The sequence below is a fragment of the Hyperolius riggenbachi genome, chromosome 3 (assembly GCF_040937935.1).
Source record: "Hyperolius riggenbachi isolate aHypRig1 chromosome 3, aHypRig1.pri, whole genome shotgun sequence".
NCBI lineage: Eukaryota > Metazoa > Chordata > Amphibia > Anura > Hyperoliidae > Hyperolius > Hyperolius riggenbachi.
The window spans coordinates 435,862,172-435,884,958 of NC_090648.1; the positions used below are offsets into that span (position 1 = coordinate 435,862,172).

The 22,787-nt window shown below is 44.6% G+C and overlaps 1 protein-coding gene across 4 annotated transcripts in view; it reads left to right on the forward strand.

Moving 5' to 3' along the window:
* The window catches only part of DDX11 (DEAD/H-box helicase 11), a 176,640-nt gene that overhangs the window by 54,709 nt on the left and 99,144 nt on the right, over positions 1–22,787 (forward strand). For all 4 annotated transcript variants that reach the window (XM_068277660.1, XM_068277657.1, XM_068277658.1 and 1 more), the window contains exons 4-5: positions 20,146–20,232; positions 22,460–22,605. In XM_068277660.1, the coding sequence (XP_068133761.1) occupies positions 20,146–20,232; positions 22,460–22,605 (233 nt within the window). The remainder of the gene's footprint in view (positions 1–20,145; positions 20,233–22,459; positions 22,606–22,787) is intronic.

A 22,787-nucleotide genomic window follows, 5' to 3' on the forward strand; every position in this document is an offset into this window, starting at 1 on the left:
ATAAAGCATTAGCAGCAGAGACATAAGTCTAATATTGTTTCCAGTACAGGAAGAGTTAAGAAACTCCAGTTGTTATCTATGCAAAAAAGCCACTAAATACAGTGCCAGACACTTGAGATAACAAGCTTCAGAAGACAGAGCTCTCTGCCACTTTGAAAGTTGTGGAGACTTTCAAAGTGGCAGAGAGCTCTGTCTTCTGAAGCTTGTTATCTCAAGTGTCTGGCACTGTATTTAGTGGCTTTTTTGCATTGTACTGTATTTAGTTTTTCTCTCCAGAGGACAGGTCAATAGTTCACAAGACTGCTCTGTAAAAACATTTAGAATGCTGAGTAGTGTGCAAACTGCAAATATTAGAGAATGATGCAATGTTATAAAGAACACTATATAGCTGAAAAGAAAAATATGAAAATATTTTCTTTGCTACTAAACTTCTAGTAATTATCCGTACTATACAAGCAATTAATTATATTATAATTTTTTTCGCTTTAGTGTCCCTTTAACCATTCCTGCTGCTTGGACGTGATTGTCACATCCAGGTGGCTGCTGCTGTGCTGTTGCGCGCTCTCTCCAGTACCGCCCCCCCCCCCCCCCACCCCCACCCCCGTTAGCCTGGAGATCAATGAATGGGAGCATAGTTCCCATTCATTGATCTAAGTCCCCGGCAGAGAAACAGACGGCTTCCTTTCAGAGGTTTTGACTGTGGCCATCTAGTGGCCAAGTAGAAAATAGAAAACTACATCCACATACATTTTTTATTAAATAAACACATACCGTGTTTCCTCGAATTTAAGACATCCCCTTAAAATAAGCCCTAGCATATATTTTGAGTATATTCGAAATATAAGACAACCTTTTAAAATAAGCACTAGCAACAGTGGGTGCTAGGGTCCTGCTCCCTCCAGCCCCCCCCCCAACCAAATCACTCACCCACCCTCTGTGCCGGGTCCTCACCCCCTCCTTAACAAAGTCGGATCCCCCTTCAGTTTATGCCGGGCATAATTCAAACCGCACATCAGCGGGGACGTCAGCTCCTGTAGCCCAGTAACAGTGCTGCCCTGTACAGGAAGTAAACAGAGATCACTTCCTGTATACGGCAGCGCTTACTGAACTGCATTAGCTGCCTTCGCCGGTCGCTGCTGATCTGCAGTTTGCATTATGCCTGGCATAAACTGCAAAGAGATCCAACTTTCTTAAAGAGGAACTTCAGCCGAAACAAACATGCTGTCATTAAGTTACATTATTCAATAACATTTCTATAGCGCTTTTCTCCCATAGGACTCAAAGCGCATAGGCTCACTCAGATTCAGTAATTGGTAGTAGGATGAAGTATTCACACAACAAAAGTTATATTTCTGCAAATGCCAAACTGAACAGGTGGGTTTTCAGTCTGGATTTAAACACATCCAGGGATGGAGCTGTCCTGATCTGTCGAGGTAAGGAGTTTTAAAACGTAGGGGCAGCATGACAGAAGGCTCTGGGACCAAAAGTTTCCAAGTGACCTCTGGGTATGACTAGATTATTAGAACCTGTGCATCTGAGAATGCGGGGATTGCTACGCAGCCGCAACATATCTTTCAAGTATCCAGGGCCCAGATTATTCAGGGATTTAAATGTCAGTAGGCCGATCTTGAATAGGACCCTCCATTCTATAGGTAGCCAGTGAAGGGAGTGCATGTTAATTAAAATAGATAGGTAATATAATCTCTTACCCACCCTGTTTTAAAAGAACGGGCAAATGTTTGTGATTTCATGAGGGCAGCCATCTTTTTGGTTGAAGGAGGTGACAGGGAGCATGAAACACAATTCCAACTGTCCTGTGTCCTGATCGCCCTCCCAGTTGCTAAGCAACGTGAATAACCGCATTAGAAATCCCATCATGCTTTGCACAGCATCAGGAGAAAAATGCCTGGGCAGATTTCTTTGATGAGGCGGAGCTTAGCTTCTGTGCAGCTAAAAATTAGGCATTGGTAAGAAAAACAAAGTTCTGACGCTGTGAAACTGTTAGAGAAACACCAAGCATTTTCAGTGCTGCTGAGTAGATTTTTAGTCTGGAGGTTCACTTTAAGGAGTGGGACAGGATCCGGCAGAAAGGAGGTAAAGCGGGGGGAATCTGCCTATATACACACGGGGGGAATCTGCCTATATACACACGGGGGGAATCTGCCTATATACACACAGGGGGGGAATCTGCCTATATTCACACAGGGGGAATCTGCCTATATACACCGGGTACACAAGGGGGGAATCTGCCTATATACACGGGGGGGGGGGGGGGGGTCTGCCTATATTCACGGGGGGGGGGGGGGATCTGGCTATATACACAGCGGGGAATCTGCCTGTATATATATACACAGGGGGAATCTGCCTATATACACAGGGGGGAATCTCCCTATATACACAGGGGGAATCTGCCTATATACACTGGGGGAATCTGCCTATATAAAGGGAGAATCTGGCTACCCCCACAAAATATAAGACCTCCCTGAAAATAAGCCCTAGCACATATTTTGGAAGAAAAATTAATACAAGACAGTGTCCTTATTTTCTGTGGAAACACAGTATTATTACATTTTGAATTAACTGTTTACCTCCCACACCAAAAATTACTCAAATACATTTTTTAATGAAAAAAAAAATTACAATAAAAAACAAAACATAGTTACCTAAGGGTCTGAACTTTTTTAATATACGTGTGAAGAGGGTGTATTACTAATATTTTTTTTAATTATAAGCTTGTAAATAGTGAGGGACGCAAAACTGAAAAATGCACCTTTATTTCCAAATAAAATATTGGCGTCATACATTGTGATAGGGACATAATTTAAATGGTGTAATAACCGGGACAAATGGACAAATAAAATACATAGGTTTTAATAATGGTAACATGTATTATTTTAAAGCTATAATGGCCGAAAACTGAGAAATAATGATTTTTTTCAAATTTTTTCTTAATATTTCTATTAAAATGCATTTAGAAAAAAAAATTTTTTAGCAAAATGTACCACCTAAAGAAAGCCTAATTGGTGTAAAGAAGATATAGATCAATTTGTTGTGATAATTAGTGATAAAGTTATTGGCGAATGAATGGGAGGTGAAAATTGCTCTGATGCATAAGGTAAAAAATACCCGCAGGCTGAAATGGTTAATGGATGCCCCCCTGGGTTAAAACAAGTCTTGCCGCCAATTAATAAATCCTCCTATAAACTGAAATGCTTCGCCCAGCATAATGCTATATTTGGATAAAAGATTTAAAAGTAGTGCACTCACTTGCCCTAAAAAAAGATATTCGCATATCAAAATTCAAAGTCCACGTTCCCTCGTGGCGTATGATCAGCGTCTCCTTCTGTTGCACCTAAGCTCTGCCCAAAGTACAGCCTGCGCTGAGGAGGAGGATTCTATGTTTACTATTGAGCCCATTCTGTTGATATGTCATTAAATCAGCAAATAATATCGGGGAGCGTTCTAGCAATCGGTGTGTGTATGGTGATAGAACACCAGAGTACAAGAGGTCACAGGGTGTTGATAAACGCTGTATGCAGAATTACACTATTGCGTTTTTTTCTTCTTCTGAGGTTGTCTGGGAAATCATGCTGATTACATAGAATATTCGTTGTAGTTGGAAAACTATGGGCTGTTGAGTGCTGCAGGCATAATTTTTACGTATATTTTTCATAAATGTACTCACATTACTGATTTTGGCCCCATGTTTACAGTACTGCCATGTCTCCCCAGTACATACTGATTAAGCTGTTAAACTAGCTGTAGTGTAAGCTGAACCCTGTTGTACAAAATAGGCTTCTAAAAATTTCTCCACTGCTTCAGTAGTTTTCATTTCTCTTATCTCTTGTTTTTCTGCAGCGTGCAGATGATCTCAGTATTACTGCTCATGCAGGGTGCAGAGGAGTATGATCTAGCGATGAATCATCTCCTAGTGGGAGCACTATGCCTCACATGACAGTAGTTTAGAACAGACATTTTAAGCACGCTTAAAGGGCTGCTCCGCTTTATTACACTTATCTACAGTCAGGTCCATTAATATTGGGACAACGACACAATTTTTGGTTCTATACACAACCACATTTGATTTTGAAATTAAATGAACACGATGTGCTTTAACTGCAGACTGTCAGCTTTAATTTGAGGGTATTTACATCCAAATCAGGTGAACAGTGTAGGAATTACAACAGTTTGCATATATGCCTGCCACTTGTTAAGAGATCAAAGGTAATGGGACAGAATAATAATAAAATCAAACTTTCACTTTTTAATATATGGTTGCAAATCCTTTGCAGTCAATTGCAGCCTGAAGTCTGGAACGTGTAGATATCCCCAGACGCTGGGTTTCATCCCTGGTGATGCCCTGCCAGGCCTCTACTGAAGGGAAAATGTCCCAAGAACAAGCAGGAACTGAAGACAGTTGTCTTCAGTTCCTGCTTGTTTTTGGGACATTTTCCCTTCAGTTTTGTCTTCAGCAAGTGAAATGTATGCTCAATCGAATTCAGGTCAGGAGATTGACTTGGTCATTGCAAAACATTCTACTTCTTTCCCTTCAAAAACTCTCTACACCTTCACCCCAGCTGCTACATCCGCCATCTTTTCCACCGCTCCACTGCTTTTGCTCCCCCGTGAGGGTTTTGTGTAGTCTGGCACAGAGTGCCCCTATGTGGATCAAAGTGGTGGACAAGACACTTTCAGGAGCACTGTGCGCAACGGAATAACGATATTACGCTGGTGCTTGTGCAACAGGGTGGAGCTACAGCGCATGAGCTGGTCCTGGCCCTCGCCACTGATGCTGTTAACTGCGCCTCCGGATGGATTTTGTTAATGTTTGTTAATTTTCTGTTTAACTTGAAAACTTCAATAAAAAGAATAATAATTAAAAAAAAAAAAAAAAGCGCCTCCGGAGCTCTGGTCCCAAAGGATTGGAGAGGACGTGATAAACAAAATTGGAAATGTAGTCAGCATGATAATTAAAAAAAATAGATAATGTAAAAAGGGTTTATGTGCAATGTAACGACTAACCAGCAAGCTCATGGTGAACCAGAACTCGTTAGAGTGTGTAAGTGGCTACGATGGTCCAAAAAGCCCCCCTTATTAAAATGCATGGAAAACAAAAGTTCGCTTTCTTAAAACAGAAAGAATTTGCAATAATTCAGGTTGGAGTGAGCTTGAGATGTCTCCCAGTGCATCACTGCTGAATATATGCAAATTAACCATTGTCGTCCTTAGAAGCTAAACACACCTCCAGATCCGCTGGAATGCAATGATGTGTCAGCTTGTAATTAGTACAGAGCCATAACAATCCAACATGCATACAGACTGTTTAGGATTGGTTGATCCTCACTTGTGCAATGTTAAAAAACAGTATTGCAGATTGTGATATACTAGATGAAAGCCCGCCTGTTTAAAGACGGGCGCTAGGCTTTGTCCATGACTGCCTCTCTCCCCAGTGGCCGCGCTCACACCTCAGTGCACCCGCATGTGCGCAACGCCCCTCTGCACCCGATCTCTGCTGTCCCAAGTCCGCCACCGTGCATGCGCAATACGCCATATGCACGGACACAGGGACAGAGGACGCAGGGACACCACCGTTTTATTATATGGGATTCTACATTACACACACCGGAATAAAAAATAAAACAAAAATGCCAGCCTAAACTAGGGCTTTAATGGCCACTTTCTCTGTATTCCCATGTCTAGTGACACTTTCAGAATATAACAACTCTACTTTCAGATCTACTCAGCGCTACACGTCAGCCCTTTGTGGGTTCTGCATTATGATAGCGAGTTAAACGAAACCTGCACTATGTTAATTTAAAAGTCTCCCAATTCCCTGTGCCTTCAGTATCCCGTGTTCCCTCCCTGCCAGAGGGGTCTCCGTCGTACTCCGCGCTTCAGACCCCTGATGCTGCGGCTGCTGAATAATTCATGTGACTGGCGAAGCTCCACTCTTTCCCCAATCCATTTTTAATAGCGCCCGCACTTTATCACTCTCATTACCGGAGCTCAGTTTTGCCGGCAGCGAGGGAAGTGCTTTTCTGGAGCTCATACATTTTAACTGGCAAAACCTGCAAACTCTTTCAAAAGTAAACGTTGCCCTAAACCAACTCCAAGCTGTCGGCAGACTCTTTCTAAGCAGAGAATGAAGCTCAAAAGACATCTGTCTCTACGTCTTCCCAATAAAAGCCAAAGAACAGCTGACATATAGCACAGAATCGGGACCAGTACAATAGCAAAAAGCAAGGTAGGGAGCACCAATGTAGAAAAAGTGGTGTGCCAAGACCCCAGCCCCAGTGTCTCTTAAAGAGAATCTGTATTGTTAAAATCGCACAAAAGTAAACATACCAGTGCGTAAGGGGACATCTCCTATTACCCTCTGTCACAATTTCGCCGCTCCTCGCCGCATTAAAAGTGGTTAAAAACAGTTTTAAAAAGTTTGTTTATAAACAAACAAAATGGCCACCAAAACAGGAAGTAGGTTGATGTACAGTATGTCCACACATAGAAAATACATCCATACACAAGCAGGCTGTATACACCCTTCCTTTTTAATCTCAAGAGATCATTTGTGTGTTTCTTTCCCCCTGCAGCTATCTTCCACTCAAGTGTCAGGCTGTTTCTTCCTGCAGAGTGCAGACAGCTCTGCCTGTATGTAATTCCTCAGTATGTGAAAGCCCAGCCAGCTCAGAGGAGGATTTATCCAGCTTGTAAAAGATAAGAGAGAAGAGAGAAGCTGCCCTAATCTAAATAATACACAGGCAGTGTACATAGAGGGGCCTGGAGGGGGGAGATGCATCACAGAACCACAACACTGAAGAACTTGGCAGCCTTCCAGACACAGGCTGACAAGTCTGACAAGAGAGAGATAAGTTGATTTATTACAGAGATGGTGATAGTAGAACGTGCTGCAGTAAGCCAGAACACATTAGAATAGCTTTTGGAAATTGTAGGATGATAAAAAACAGGATGCAATTTTTGTTACGGAGTCTCTTTAAGGCTTGCAGTATCCAAAAAGTATAAATGGGTGCATTCAGTTGTGGCTGTTAGCAGCTTTTAGAAAGGGCTAGACCCTAGGTTCTCAATGTGTGGTATGCTTACCCCTGTGGTACTTCGGATGGTTCCAGGGGGTACTGGTACTCAGGCTTGATATACTTAACCAAGCATAACAAATTTAGAGTATTAGAATATGATAAATCTTACTTAACCCCAAATTAGTATTTTAGCTAATTAAGGGCCCGTTTCCACTAGTGCGGTGCGAATCGCTGGGATTCCACCGCTGACAAAATCGCATGCGGATGCGATTCCGCATGCGATTTTTGCCGCGATTTCGCATAGGCAGGCTATGAGCGATTTTAACCATGTCACTGCCTGGTTCAATTTGCATTAGTTTTCGTGCGAATTCGCACGCGAAATCGCGGCAAAAAACGCATGTGCGTTTTCCCTATTAAATACATAGCCTGCGAATCGCCTGCATTCCTCACGCAGGCGAATTCTGCAGGCCCTACCGTGCAGAAAAATCCTGCACAGAAAAACGCACCAAAAAACTGACAAGTGGAAACAGTCTCATCCACTTGTATTGGTTATGCGAATCCGCATGCAGACAACGCATGCGGATTCGCTCTAGTGGAAACGGGCCCTAAAAGTAATAGTACATGCTTGGAAATTGTTTAGAACCAATTATCATGTACTACGATTAAATATAGATTTGTCAAGGGGTACTTTTGATAATGTTTACTATGCTGGGCATACTTGGTAAATACAGGGTTTTAAAAGGGGTACATACCAATAAAATGTTGAGAAACACTGGGCTAGACAGCCCAAAACAGCCTCTGTCGCTGCTGCCTTTTATATGAATAAAGAGCTATAAAACTACATTGGTGGTGCCCACCCATTTATACTTTTTGCCAGACATGTACATAAAAAAAGATAGCACTCCTTGATTGTCCCTTTTTCTATGCTGTTTTTGGTTATTTTTGGTTTTATTTGTCTGGAAAAAATATAAAAAAAATATAATACAAAAACATAGCACTTAGGCCCCTTCCCCACATTCGCGATTTCAGTAACTCAGTGCGATGTGATCCACAGGGATATCAGAAGTTCGTAGACTGCCCTGATGTCCTGATGTCCCTGCCCAACACATTCCTGCAAACTCATTGCAATTTTCTTTATAACAAATGGAAATTCGAGCTGCATCAAGAAGAATCGCATAGTAACGCAAGTCCCCTGCGTTGTGACAGCACTTTTGTTTTCTGATGCGTGCAGGTGGGGAAGGGGCCTTAAAGAGGAACTGTAGTAAAAAATAACACAATTAATACAATTGCTTATTATTCTTTAGTTAGTGTTTGCCCATTGTAAAATCTTTCCTCTCCCTGATTTACATTCTTAAATGTATCACTGGTGGTGACATCTTTACTCCTGCCAGGTTATCTGTACGGAATGTTCGTTACTGAGAGTTCTATGCACAGAGGGTTATTGGTTATTAATGTTATTGCTTGCTTGGCAGTTGGAAAAAGCCGTTCTTTCCCCCAAGGCAACGGGGTTCACAGACAGCAAACTGTCAGGACCATGGTCATGACCTCACACCCTGTGAGGGGTCTCACCCCAATATTAGCCACACAGAAGATCTATTCGAGATGAAGTAAAGACTTATCGGGGGAAAGGGGTATCAGCTACTGATTAGGGTGAAGTTTAATCCTGGGTTACCGTTCCTCCTTAACCACTTCAGGACCACAGTCTTTCTACCCCTTAAGGACCAGGCACTTTTTTTCCATTCAGACCACTTCAGCTTTCACGGTTTATTGCTCGCTCATACAACCTACCACCTAAATGAATTTTACCTCCTTTTCTTGTCACTAATAAAGCTTTCTTTTGGTGCTATTTGATTGCTCCTGCGATTTTTACTTTTTATTATATTCATCAAAAAAGACATGAATTTTGGCAAAAAAATGATTTTTTTAACTTTCTGTGCTGACATTTTTCAAATAAAGTAAAATTTCTGTATACATGCAGCGCGAAAAATGTGGACAAACATGTTTTGGATAAAAAAAAACCCATTCAGTGTACATTTATTGGTTTGGGTAAAAGTTATAGCGTTTACAAACTATGGTGCAAAAAGTGAATTTTCCCATTTTCAAGCATCTATGACTTTTCTGACCCCCTGTCATGTTTCATGAGGGGCTAGAATTCCAGGATAGTATAAATACCCCCCAAATGACCCCATTTTGGAAAGAAGACATCCCAAAGTATTCACTGAGAGGCATAGTGAGTTCATAGAAGATATTATTTTTTGTCACAAGTAAGCGGAAAATGACATTTTGTGACAAAAAAAAAAAAGTTTCCATTTCTTCTAACTTGCGACAAAAAAAAATGAAATCTGCCACGGACTCACCATGCCCCTCTCTGAATACCTTGAAGTGTCTACTTTTCAAAATGGGGTCATTTGTGGGGTGTGTTTACTGTCCTGACATTTTGGGGGTGCTAAATTGTAAGCACCCCTGTAAAGCCTAAAGGTGCTCATTGGACTTTGGACCCCTTAGCGCAGTTAGGCTGCAAAAAAGTGCCACACATGTGGTATTGCCGTACTCAGTAGAAGTAGTATAATGTGTTTTGGGGTGTATTTTTACACATACCCATGCTGGGTGGGAGAAATATCTCTGTAAATGACAATTTTTTTATTTTTTTACACACAATTGTCCATTTACAGAGTTATTTCTCCCACCCAGCATGGGTATGTGTAAAAATACACCACAAAACACATTATACTACTTCTCCCGAGTACAGCGATACCACATGTGTGGCACTTTTTTGCACCCTAACTGCGCTAAAGGGCCCAAAGTCCAATGAGTACCTTTAGGATTTCACAGGTCATTTTGCGACATTTGGTTTCAAGACTACTCCTCACGGTTTAGGGCCCCTAAAATGCCAGGGCAGTATAGGAACCCCACAAATGACCCCATTTTAGAAAGAAGACACCCCAAGGTATTCCGTTAGGAGTATGGTGAGTTCATAGAAGATTTTATTTTTTGTCACAAGTTAGCGGAACATGACACTTTGTGGAAAAAAACAATTAAAATCAATTTCCGCTAACTTGTGACAAAAAAATAAAATCTTCTATGAACTCCCCATACTCCTAACTGAATACCTTGGGGTGTCTTCTTTCTAAAATGGGGTCATTTGTGGGGTTCCTATACTGCCCTGGCATTTTAGGGGCCCTAAACCATGAGGAGTAGTCTGGAAATCAAATTCCGCAAAAAGACCTGTGAAATCCTAAAGGTACTCATTGGACTTTGGGCCCTTTAGCGCAGTTAGGGTGCAAAAAAGTGCCACACATGTGGTATTGCCGTACTCGGGAGAAGTAGTATAATGTGTTTTGGGGTGTATTTTTACACATACCCATGCTGGGTGGGAGAAATATCTCTGTAAATGACAATCTTTTGATTTTTTTACACACGATTGTCCATTTACAGAGTTATTTCTCCCACCCAGCATGGGTATGTGTAAAAATACACCCCAAAACACATTGTACTACTTCTCCCGAGTACGGCGATACCACATGTGTGGCACTTTTTTGCACCCTAACTGCGCTAAAGGGCCCAAAGTCCAATGAGTACCTTTAGGATTTCACAGGTCATTTTGCGGAATTTGATTTCCAGACTACTCCTCATGGTTTAGGGCCCCTAAAATGCCAGGGCAGTATAGGAACCCCACAAATGACCCCATTTTAGAAAGAAGACACCCCAATGTATTCCGTTAGGAGTATGGTGAGTTCATAGAAGATTTTATTTTTTGTCACAAGTTAGCGGAACATGACACTTTGTGGAAAAAAACAATTAAAATCAATTTCCGCTAACTTGTGACAAATAAATAAAATCTTCTATGAACTCACCATACTCCTAACGGAATACCTTGGGGTGTCTTCTTTCTAAAATGGGGTCATTTGTGGGGTTCCTATACTGCCCTGGCATTTTAGGGGCCCTAAACCGTGAGGAGTAGTCTGGAAATCAAATTCCGCAAAATGACCTGTGAAATCCTAAAGGTACTCATTGGACTTTGGGCCCTTTAGCGCAGTTAGGGTGCAAAAAAGTGCCACACATGTGGTATCGCCGTACTCGGGAGAAGTAATACAATGTGTTTTGGGGTGTATTTTTACACATACCCATGCTGGGTGGGAGAAATAACTCTGTAAATGGACAATTGTGTGTAAAAAAATCAAAAGATTGTCATTTACAGAGGTATTTCTCCCACCCAGCATAGGTATGTGTAAAAATACACCCCAAAACACATTATACTACTTCTCCCGAGTACGGCGATACCACGTGTGGCACTTTTTTGCACCCTAACTGCGCTAAGGGGCCCAGAGTCCAATAAGTACCTTTAGGCTTTACAGGGGTGCTCAAAATTTAGCACCCCGCCCACTTGCCAGGACAGTTAACAAACCCCACAAATGACCCCATTTTGGAAAGAATACACGCTAAGGTATTCCATGAGGGCCATGGTGAGTTCATAGAAAGTTTTATTTTTTGTCACAAGTTAGCGGAAAATGACATTTTGTGAAAAAAAACAAAAACACAAAACCACAATTTCTGCTAACTTGTGACAAAAAATAAAACATTCTATGAACTCACCATGCACCTCACGGAATACTTTGGGGTGTCCTCTTTCCTAAATGGCATCATTCGTGGGGTCTGTCCTGGCATTTTAGGGTCTCTGCAATCATTACATGTATGGCCAGTATTAGGAGTTTCTGCTATACTCCTTATATTGGGCATAAGGGTAATGCACTGTGGGCTGAAAGGAAAAATGAACGTCAAACAATCAATCAATGTGGATGAAAAAATATCTGCCAAAAAATTTTGAAAAAAAAAAAAGAGGAGGAAGGCGTCTGCCAGGACATAGGAGCTGCCGCCCCAAAAATCCAAACCCACCAGCTCGTATGCCCTGGCAAACCTGATTTATCCATTCACACTGATCGATGTGGATGAACAAATCATTGCCAGAGTTCTTTTTTGATACAAAGTGTTTGCCAAAGCATATGAATCCCCAACACCACTCCTCGGCCCATATGCCTCGGCAAACATATCTTTTTGACTGCGGAGGAGAAATCTCGTCCTGCAGCGCTACATGCACCGACTTGTGTGTAAGCTGACAGACGCGCAATGTTCTGTCAGGATGCACCATCAGTGCTGCAGCTGATTGGTCGGTCTGGATAGAAAAAAAGAGAGAAGAAAAAAAAGACAAAACAATACAAAAAGGAGGGGAAGGCGTCTGCCAGGACATAGGAGCTGCCGCCCCAAAAATCCAAACCCACCAGCTCGTATGCCCTGGCAAACCTGATTTATCCATTCACACCGATCGATGTGGATGAACAAATCATTGCCAGAGTTCTTTTTTGATACAAAGTGTTTGCCAAAGCATATGAATCCCCAACACCACTCCTCGGCCCATATGCCTCGGCAAACGTATCTTTTTGACTGCGGAGGAGAAATCTCGTCCTGCAGCGCTGCATGCACCGACTTGTGTGTAAGCTGACAGACGCGCAACGTTCTGTCAGGATGCACCATCAGTACTGCAGCTGGTTAGTCGTTCGCTCGGTCCACCTGGAAGGTTATTGGATGGAAAAAGAGAAAAAAAAACCCAAAAAACAAGCAAGCAGCAAAGCAATTACTTCATTAACATTAATAACCTTTGAACTTTTTTAATAAAAAACTTAACATTGCAAACCAAACATTAACTACTTTGCTTACCTGTTTTTTGTTTTTTTTTAACTTACCTCCCGAGGACAAACCTCTCCTCCCCCATGGAACAATGTGCGAAGTGCAAATCGCACAGAGTTGTGGCGAAATACATTACGCAATTTGTCCCAAGTGAAAGGAGAGGTTTCTGGCAGCCCTGTGTATTAGGGTCTCTGGAAACCCGATGTTTGGTTTCACACTGCATATTGACATATCCGGTGGGTCGAGCCCGCCGCACCGTATCGTCCAAAACAGACCTTCAGGCAATACCACGAGTAGCATTCGGCCTAGTAATGAACTGCGTCGCCATAGACTAACATGACTTCCGGGCCGATCGATATTGCCACAGAAGCCACGCAGTAACGTAGGCATGCACTAGCGTTAAGTCAAGCACTTCCGGCGTAGGGGGGGACCGCAAAGTGTGACTTTTGCTAGGCATTTTGCCCTAACGCATCGCAGCAGTGTGAAATAGCACTGAGAGACCCTTGTGTGCCTACCGCTGTGTGTGGAGTTCCCTACTCTCTAATAGTGTACCTGCTCGTGGTACCTCTCAAAACACTCCCCTAGGCATAGGCCAGGCTGGTCAGGACAGGTGGGACAATAAACAGTGGTGTCACGCCTTATTCCAGCCCTGCTGCAGACACGACAGCGTTTTCTTCGGATTCGTTGACCTGGGGTAGTCGGAATTGGATAGGCGTAATGCCTTCCATGCAGCCAGCTAGTTGCATCTTGGGGTTGGACCACGGCACCTCCTGGATACAGGAGTTCCATCACGATCTGTTTATTAAATTGAATAAACGAGCCAGTTCTCCCAGCCTTACTGTAGAGAACAAAGCTGTTGTAAATTGCCAATTGAATGAGGTAAAAAGACACTTTTTTTATACCAGCGTCTTGTTTTTCGGGCAACTAAATAGGGCGCTAACCTCTGGTCATTGAAGTCCACCCCTCCCATGTTAGTATTATACTCGTGGACGACAAGGGGTTTTTCAATGACCTCAGTTCGCCGTTGAATTTCAACTGTCGTGTCTGCGTGAATGGTGGACAGGAAGTAAACCTCCCTCTTGTCCTTCCATTTCACCGCGAGCAGGTCGTCAGCACACAAGGCGGCCCTCTGCCCCCGTTGAAGTCTGGTGGTAATGAGCCGTTGGGGGAAGCCCCGGCGACTAGGCCGCACGGTGCCACAGCATCGGATTTTTTCTATTTTTAAGTGCTGAAAGAGGGCCACACTTGTGTAATAATTGTCCACAAAAAGATGGTACCCCTTCTGGAACAAGGGTGACACCAAGTCCCACACAACCTTTCCACTGCTCCCCAGGTAGTCAGGGCATCCGACCGGCTCCAATTTTGAGTCTTTTCCCTCATAGACCCAAAAATAAGATGTATAGCCTGTGGCCCTTTCACAGAGCTTATACAGTTTCACCCCATACCGGGCGCGCTTGTTTGGGATGTACTGTTTGATGCGAAGGCGCCCGGTAAAGCGTATGAGGGACTCGTCTACGCAGATGTCCTGGTCAGGGGTATAAGCATCTGCAAATCTGGATGACAGGTGGTCTATGAGGGGTCGAATTTTGTGGAGCCGGTCAAAAGCAGGGTAGTCACTTCGATGACAGGTTTCGTTGTCATTGAAGTGCAGGAAGCGCAGGATGTTCTCAAATCGTGTCCTGGACATGGCAGCAGAGTACAGGGGAACATGATGTGCTGGGTCCGTAGACCAATAAGACCGCAACACATTCTGCTTTACTAGTCCCGTGTGAAGGAGAAGGCCCAAAAAAATTTTAATTTCGGAAACTTGGACTGGTTTCCACCGAAAAAGCTGGGCAAGGAACTTTTCCGGATTGGCGGTTATATATTGTGTGGCCTTACGGTTGGTCTCTGCCACAATTAAGTCTAAGAGATCCTGGGTGAAGAACAGATAGAAAAAGTCTAGGGCCGATCCTAGATTATCTGTCTCCACCTGGACTCCAGACTGGGCGGTGAAAGGGGGAAGTACGGGTGCGGCGGAATCAGGGGATTGCCAATTTGGGTTTGCCAGCACCTCTGGTAAATTAGGGGTAGTACGGGCCCGTCTTCTTGGTGGCTGCGACTGGGATCTTACTGCACGTGCCACCGAACCAGTTTCAACTTCCATGCTGGTGCTCGCCACTTCACCAGGGTTTACGGAAGTACTGGTGCTAGGTCCAGGAGATGTTGTGCTGCTGGTGCCTGCCCCACCATGAAATCTCAGACCAGCACGAACACCACTCTGCTGCCCTTGAGGCTGATCCTGCGCCACCTGCGGTCCAACAACATGGGGTGTGGTACGCCTGGCTTTAGCCGGGACCTCAACCTCGTCATCACTATCGGTCAGTGAGCCACTGCTCAATTCAGGTTCAAACTCTGACCCGGAAGATTCGTCGAATGAGGCGTCCCAATTGTCCTCATCCGACTGGGCCATGTACCTAAGAACCTCATCATCGGAATACCCCTTTCTTGCCATGGTGGGCTGCTAAATTTAGGGAGTATTTGAGAGGTAGAAAGCTGTGGTCACTGAGTTTTGATAAAAAAAATAAATCAAAACTGAGGTTTACAGTGCCACAGCTATTGTACAGTGTTTTTTGCAGTGATCAGAAAAAAAATTCTGTCACTGCGGTGGGGCGGGCTGAACGCAAGTGCAGGCGAGCGATCAGGCCTGATCGGGCAAACACTGCGGTTTTTTTTTGTGGATCCTAGTGACCCTAATAGATCTGACTGCGATCAGTAATGATCACTTACAGATACTATATAGTACCAATGTTGATTAGCGACAGTGATGACGCTAATTAGTGACTGTGGTGCAGTGGGCTGAGCACTAACTGACACTTACAAAGGGGCCTAGCTAACTGGCCTAACTGCTAACACTAGTGATACTAAAAAAGTGACAGTTTTCACTGATCACTGTTTTTAGATCACTAGGATAGTGACAGGGGGGTGGTGGTGAGTGGGGAATCAGAGGCAATCAGAAACAATCACAGGACAATCAAAGGCAATCGCAGGCCAATCACAGGGCACTCAATTCACGGGACAATCAAAGCCAATCAAAGCCAATCACGGGACAATCAAAGCCAATCACAGGCCAATCAAACCAATCACGGCACAATCAAAGCCAATCGCGGGACAAAGCCGATCACGGGACAATCAAAGCCAATCACGGGACAATCAAAGCCAATCACAGGCCAATCAAAGCCAATCACAGGCCAATCACAGGCCAATCAAAGCCAATCACAGGCCAATCACGGGACAATCACGGGACAATCAAATACAATTACAGCACAATCGAATTGAATGTCAGCACAATGAAATTGAATGTCAGCACAATCAAATGCAATTACAGCACAATCAATTAAAATGCACTGGGAAGGTGATTGGGGGGGGGGGGGGGGGAGGGGGGGGGGGTCTGAGGGCGATCAGAGGGTGTGGGGGGTTGACTAGGTGTCCGCACGGGGCAGACTGGGTCCTGATCTGGTGGGTGGCAGACACAGGGGGTGACGATAGATCAGTGAGGGATTACAGGGGAGAATAGATGTAAACAATGCACTGGGGAGGTTATCAGCAGGGGGGGGCTGAGGGCAATCTGAGGGTCTGGGTGGGTGATCAGGTGCCCCCAAGGGACAGTTTAGGGTCTGCTCTGATGGGTGGTGGTGACAAGGGGTGATAGGCAGGTGATAAGCAGGTGATAGACAGGTGATCAGTGGGTAAGGCAGCTGTATACAAACGTATACAGGGGGGTGGTCTGGGGGGGATCTGAGGGTAGGGAGGGTGATCAGGGTACCCTAGGGCGCACTTCAAGTAAAAAACAAAAACAAAAGACCGAGAGCCCAAATTGTGCAATATCTTCAAACAGTTGAATTATAGATTAATAAAAAGTTATACTCACAAACATGGGTTGCCCCTAGGCAACCACTCCATATGCCGGTGGGGAGAATTAGTACCTGACCCCACTCAGGTATAAGATGTCGCTCTCTGTAGACAGAAATCAGGAAGAAATCCTTACCACCATAGGTGGATCGCTTGTTATTAGGATAAGACCAGAGGCGCCAAAAGTGTAAAAAATATAATAAAATTTTAAAATGGGGAGAGTCACAACTCACCACCCATAAACCAAGAACCAGCATAAGACTCAGTGTTCAGATGAACAAAAACAATTTATTGGTACTCCTAGGTGCTACGCGTTTCACGGGACAATCCCGCTTCCTCAGGCAATCAATCAGGAGTACAAGCTATCCGGGGTCTGGCAAGCTCTCCGCGCCTCAATTGAGGCGCGGAGAGCTTGCCAGACCCCGGATAGCTTGTACTCCTGATTGATTGCCTGAGGAAGCGGGATTGTCCCGTGAAACGCGTAGCACCTAGGAGTACCAATAAATTGTTTTTGTTCATCTGAACACTGAGTCTTATGCTGGTTCTTGGTTTATGGGTGGTGAGTTGTGACTCTCCCCATTTTAAAATTTTATTATATTTTTTACACTTTTGGCGCCTCTGGTCTTATCCTAATAACAAGGGTACCCTAGGGGGCAGTTAGGGACCTACCCTAGGGGATAGCGTCCCTAGATAGTGACAGGGAGTGATTGATGGGTTTTTAGGTGGGTGGTGGGGTGCTAGCAGTGGTGTGCTGGGGTGGTCAGGGGGGGTTCTGAGGGCTGGGGTGGGCGATCGGGGGGTCTGTGTGGGGCAAAGAGTGTTTTGCTGCACTTATCTATTGGCTGCCTGTCCTCTCTGATGGTCGCACGACGAGTGACCATCCGCGGAGGAGGCAGCCAGTATAATACACTTTGTTACAATAACAAAGTGTATTATACACTCTGATTGGCCAGATCGCGCAAGTTTGAAACCCGCCGGCGCTGCTGATTGGCCGGCGGGTTTCCAAGTAGGGTGGGCGGAGCCTATTGCCGGTGGCGATCGCGTCATTGATGACGCGATCGCCGCACAGCCACCGCTGATGCCGCCCCAGCCGATGGGCGTATTGCGGTCGTTTGGACCCGGACTTTGCCGCCGCCCATCGGCTGGGGGCGGTCCTCAAGTGGTTAACGTGGCCACACTCCATGCAATTACATTTATATTCAATTCAAGAATTACAGTCTTTTTTTGCAGATTGATTGTAACACTTCAAAACGTCTGACCAATGTACCACACAAGTGTGTTCAATTCTTCTCCAATTATAAAAAAAAAAATATTGAAAAATTGCTTTGGTGTATACCAGGCTTTCTCAACCAGGGTTCCTTGAGTACTCTGCATAAGTTCCCTGCCATTTTCCCCCATTGTGAGTGTTGGGGGAAGTATGATAGGGAGCACACTATAATAGGGGGTACTGTAAAAATTGTAAATTGGTGGCCAGAATACTAATGAGCACATTAATAAAAACACTAGATTATGGGGACATTATAATGCAGGGTACTGTAATAGACCATGCCACCTGCAAAATAAATTCAGGGGTTCCTTAACCACTTCACCCCAAAGGCGTTTTTACCCTAACGGACAAGAGCGATTTTCAACTTTCAGTGCTCATCCCTTTCATTAGCCAATAGCTTAATCACTACTAATCACAATGAAATGATCTATATCTTGTTTTTTTCACCACCAATTGGGCTTTTTGGAGTTGATATTTGTTTTCAGTAATTACTTTATTTTCTATGCATTTTAAAGGGAAATACAAGGAAAAAAATGCACTATTTCTCTAATTTCATCCCCTATGGTTTTAATATAAACACTGCTACTGTACATAAAACCCACACATTTTATCTGCCCATTTGTCCTGGTAATCACAAGATTTTAATTATGTCCCTAGTACAAAGTATGGTGACAATATATCGTTTGGAAATAAAGGTGTATTTTTTTTTGGGTGGGTTTATTTTTTCACAATTTTCACGTGCACGGGGATGCACGTGCACCAGGGGTCTCAAACTCGCGGGCCATTTGCGGCCCTCGATACAATATTTTGTGGCCCTCGCCGGCAAAAGCTTCCTTATAGTTCGCTTCAGTGCTCCCAAGTAATCCGCCGCATCCCCGCCGCTAAACGAGGGCTGCAAAGCCCCCAAATTGCCCGGGGGGCAATCCGTCGGCATTTCCTGGAAGGGGCAGAGCTTTCCGCTTCAGCTCTGCCCCTCCTGACGTCAATCGCCGCACGGATCGCCGCCTCTCCCCACCCCTCTCTGTGAAGGAAGAGTGAGAGGAGCGGGCAGAGGCGGCGATGCGCCGCGATTGTGAAATTCCTTATGCGGCCCAGCCTCATCCTGACTTTGCCTCCTGTGGCCCCCCAGGTAAATTGAGTTTGAGACCCCTGTTTTACGCACTCTGCAATTGAAAAAGTACTGCCTTAATTATTCTGAGTATTTTCTTGCTTGCTGGTGGCTTAAAAGGCATTTCATTGATAAGGGGTGGAAATATCACCTAGGAGAAAACTTAGTAGAAAAAGTGACTTGAATAAGGGCCAAGGGGGTTGATGCACAAAATTTGCACAATGTGTGGCAATATTACCAGACCATACTGAAAATACTATAGCTTGGTGCGCTGATAGCACGACGAGCATTGCCTTTGCCATTAGCGTAAACGGTGTACGAGTGGTACGGAAGTATCTTTGCGTGCGTGTTCACATCAGTCTGTTCGTAAGGGATCTGTTTGGTGCGTTCCAGAGTTTGGGCCCCACGTGATTTTTTTCCTAATGGACTAGACACAACAGAGGCCGACACAATCAATGCTAGCCTATGAGAATGGACAGGGTCTGTTCTCACTAGGCTGCTAGTCGCATGCATTTCACAAGATACTCACCTGCTTCCATCCATTTGGGTCCCGGTATACTGTTTTCCCAGCACAAGCCTCTCAGGCTCCTGTTAGTTACAAATGACCAATGGAAATCGTCCCTCTCCAGGGAGGATTCGCATTGTTTCACTGAGTAGTGGACCAATGAAAATCCTTCCTAGGGAGGGACGATTCTCATTGGTCTATTGCAACAATGGGAGTCTGATACTCTTCTGCTGGGGCCACGGGTTCGCTATACCAGCGTTTCCCGCATGCAAGGACTAGAACTCAGCCTAAAGATGTCACCACCTGTGATAAATTTCATTATGTAAATCAGGGTGAGGAAATATTTTGCAATGGGCAAAAATAAGCAATTTTATTCATTATGTTATTTTCACCACAGCTCCTCTTTAAATCAAGCAGTAGGTGTTGACTTGTATATCTTCAGAGAAGGCAGCTCCATGGATGTAGTGGGAGTTTTGGGGTACTTTTTTTTTTTTTTTTTTTAACTAGCTTTAAACGGCAATTATAATGATGGGGCTTTGAGTAACTCTTCCGAACAGCTTGAAATTCTTCTTTAGAGGATTGCTGAAAGAAACCTTGTCATGCTGGTGATTTTGCCGTTTGACTGATTGTTTAGCCAATAAGAGTGCTCTTCTGTGTGCAGGAGGATCAGATCCGGCGACAGAAGAGAGAGGAGCGGCTGCAGCAGATGCGACATAACGTCCAGTTGAAGTTTGCCTGTAAAAGGAAGGTAAGAACTGAAACTACTCCAACCTAAGTAAAGATAAAAGAACCTGTTCGGTTCCCTGAAAAAAAAAAAGAACTTTCTTAATGTAACAATTTAGGATTATCTTTATAACATAAGTGCACTTTTCATTTTATTGCCAGAAAGTTCCTCTCTGGCTCCCTCTTCATCATGTAAAGCATCTGTAACTTTAAAGGGAACCAGAGAGGATCAAAAAAAGGTTTTATACATACCTGGGGCTTCCTCCAGCCCCATACGCACGGATCGCTCCCACGCCGCCGTCCTCTGCTGCATGGATCCGCCGGTACCGGGTCCTGTCATTGCGGCCAGTCGGCCGGCGGACGTGGCCGATTCTCCGCATCACACGGCGCTCCCTCTATACAAGTACGCATGAAGCTGCCTACTGCGCAGCCGCATGCGTACGGGTATGGAGGGAGCCCCTGTGATGCGGACAATTGGCCGCGTCCGCCGGAAGTGACGGGCCCGGTACCGGCGGTTCCAGGAAGCGGAGGATGGCGGCGTGGGAGCGATCCAGGCTTATGGGGCTGGAAGAAGCCCCAGGTATTTATAAAAGCCTTTGTCTATTTTAACAACCCATTCCTCTTTGGTTCCCTTTAATAAGGCTGTTTTCACAGTGCAAATATAAGCAGAATGGATCGGCACAGATGCGAACGAATCCTATGCAGAGCAATAGGATCCACTCACATTGGTCTGTATGGATTAGATCTGTTAAGTCTGTTCTGACGAGCAGAATGCAAATTGACATTTCTGGCTCGGCTGGCCGAAGCCCATGCTGACAGGTATACCGAGCGGGTGGCGACACGAAACCGTAAACCATGTATATATACAATGGAGCGGTCGGCTAGTCGTTCAAGGGAACCTGAAGTGAGAGGGATGTGGAGGCTGCCATATTTATTTATTTTTTAACAATACCAGTTGCCTGGCAGCCCTGCTGATCTTTTTGGCTGCAGTAGTGTCTGAATAACACCAGTAACAAGCATGCAGCTAATCTGGACAGATTTGACAATAATGTCAGAATCACCTGATCTGCTGCATGTTTGTTCAGAGTCTATGGATAAAAATATTAGAGGCAGAGAATCAGCAGGACAGCCAGGCAACTGGTATTGTATAAAAGGAAATTAAATATGGCAGCCTCCATAAATCTCCTGCTTCAGGTTCCCTTTAAGCAAATGTAAGCAGTTTGAAAACAGACCAATCATATGCTGCCACTGCATGATTTGATTGGTTCATTTTCAAGCTGTATACATTATTATTCTCCACATACAAGCACTAAACTAATAAGCATCTCACTGACCATCCCCCCAGAGAAGTCAGAAATACCAGAAACTGAGGAGTCTGGTTCAATAGGATTTATCTACCGACTCCACAGCCTGGTATTCAGCATTGCCTTTCACCAGACCATGCACACCTATTTGTAGGTTAAAATGTCCAATCTATGGATTTTCATTCTGATTCTTTTAGACTTTGTAAGCAGTTATTTATGAGCATGCTGCATCGACCTTTTCCCATACCAATTTTTGCAAGCTGTGTGTGTTTCTGCAGGATGAGGAATGACAGGTAAAGCAAATCTGAAGCCAAAAATGAAACTCACGAGGACTTACTAGATCCACTGACCAAATAAGCTTTACTTTTTTTGAAGCCCTTAAAGGGACTCAGAGCTGAATAATAATACAAGATTTATACATACCTGGGGCTTCATCCAGCCCCATCTACACGGATCACTCCCACACCGCCATCCTCAGCCTTCTCCGTCTTCTCCACCGGGTGCCGTTACTTCCGCCAGACGCGGCCAGTTGTACGCATGCACAGCGCCTCCCTCTGGCTCTCTGGTGCCTGCCTTACGCAGGCGCCTGCGCATTACGGAGGGAGCGCACTGCGCTTGCGTCTGCTGGCTCTGACTGGTCGAAGTGACGGGACCCGGTACCGGCGATAGAAGACTGAATACAGGCACAAGTTAGAGCTTGCACATGCACAGTACGGATGTACTTGTTTCAGGTAGGACTCAGAGACGCAAGTACCACTGAAGCCTACAGAAGAAGAGTTTGAACTAGCAGATCGAATAGCTTCCACCAGGGACGGCGTGGGAATGATAGGATGGGCTGAGGGACAGGAAGGATGTATGGTATCCAGAGCCTTCCCTCTACAACGGTGTATATAAAACCCTTTAAAGTGTTCTCTACTTTTACTGCCTCTTCTTCTCCTGTATTTCCAGAGAGAGGAGGAAGAGGAGACAATGAGGCTGCTGCAGCTCAGTAAGCAAATGCTCTCCGGAGTGGACAGCCCGGGTCTGGAGCAGGGAGAAGAAGAACTGGTCCTCGCCGAGTATGAGAGTGATGAGGACACAAAGAAGCCAACAGAGTATGATACATTTATTACGAACTCATTCATAGATAAAGCTGAACTCTGCATGGTTATGTGTTACTTGTGGTCACATGTAATTTGTGGTCACGTGATGACCACCCCTTGACTGTCCCTCGTTCACCCTGTCACCCTGCGCTGAAGGCATCTTACTGTATTTTCAATCAGTGATGCTCTGCTTA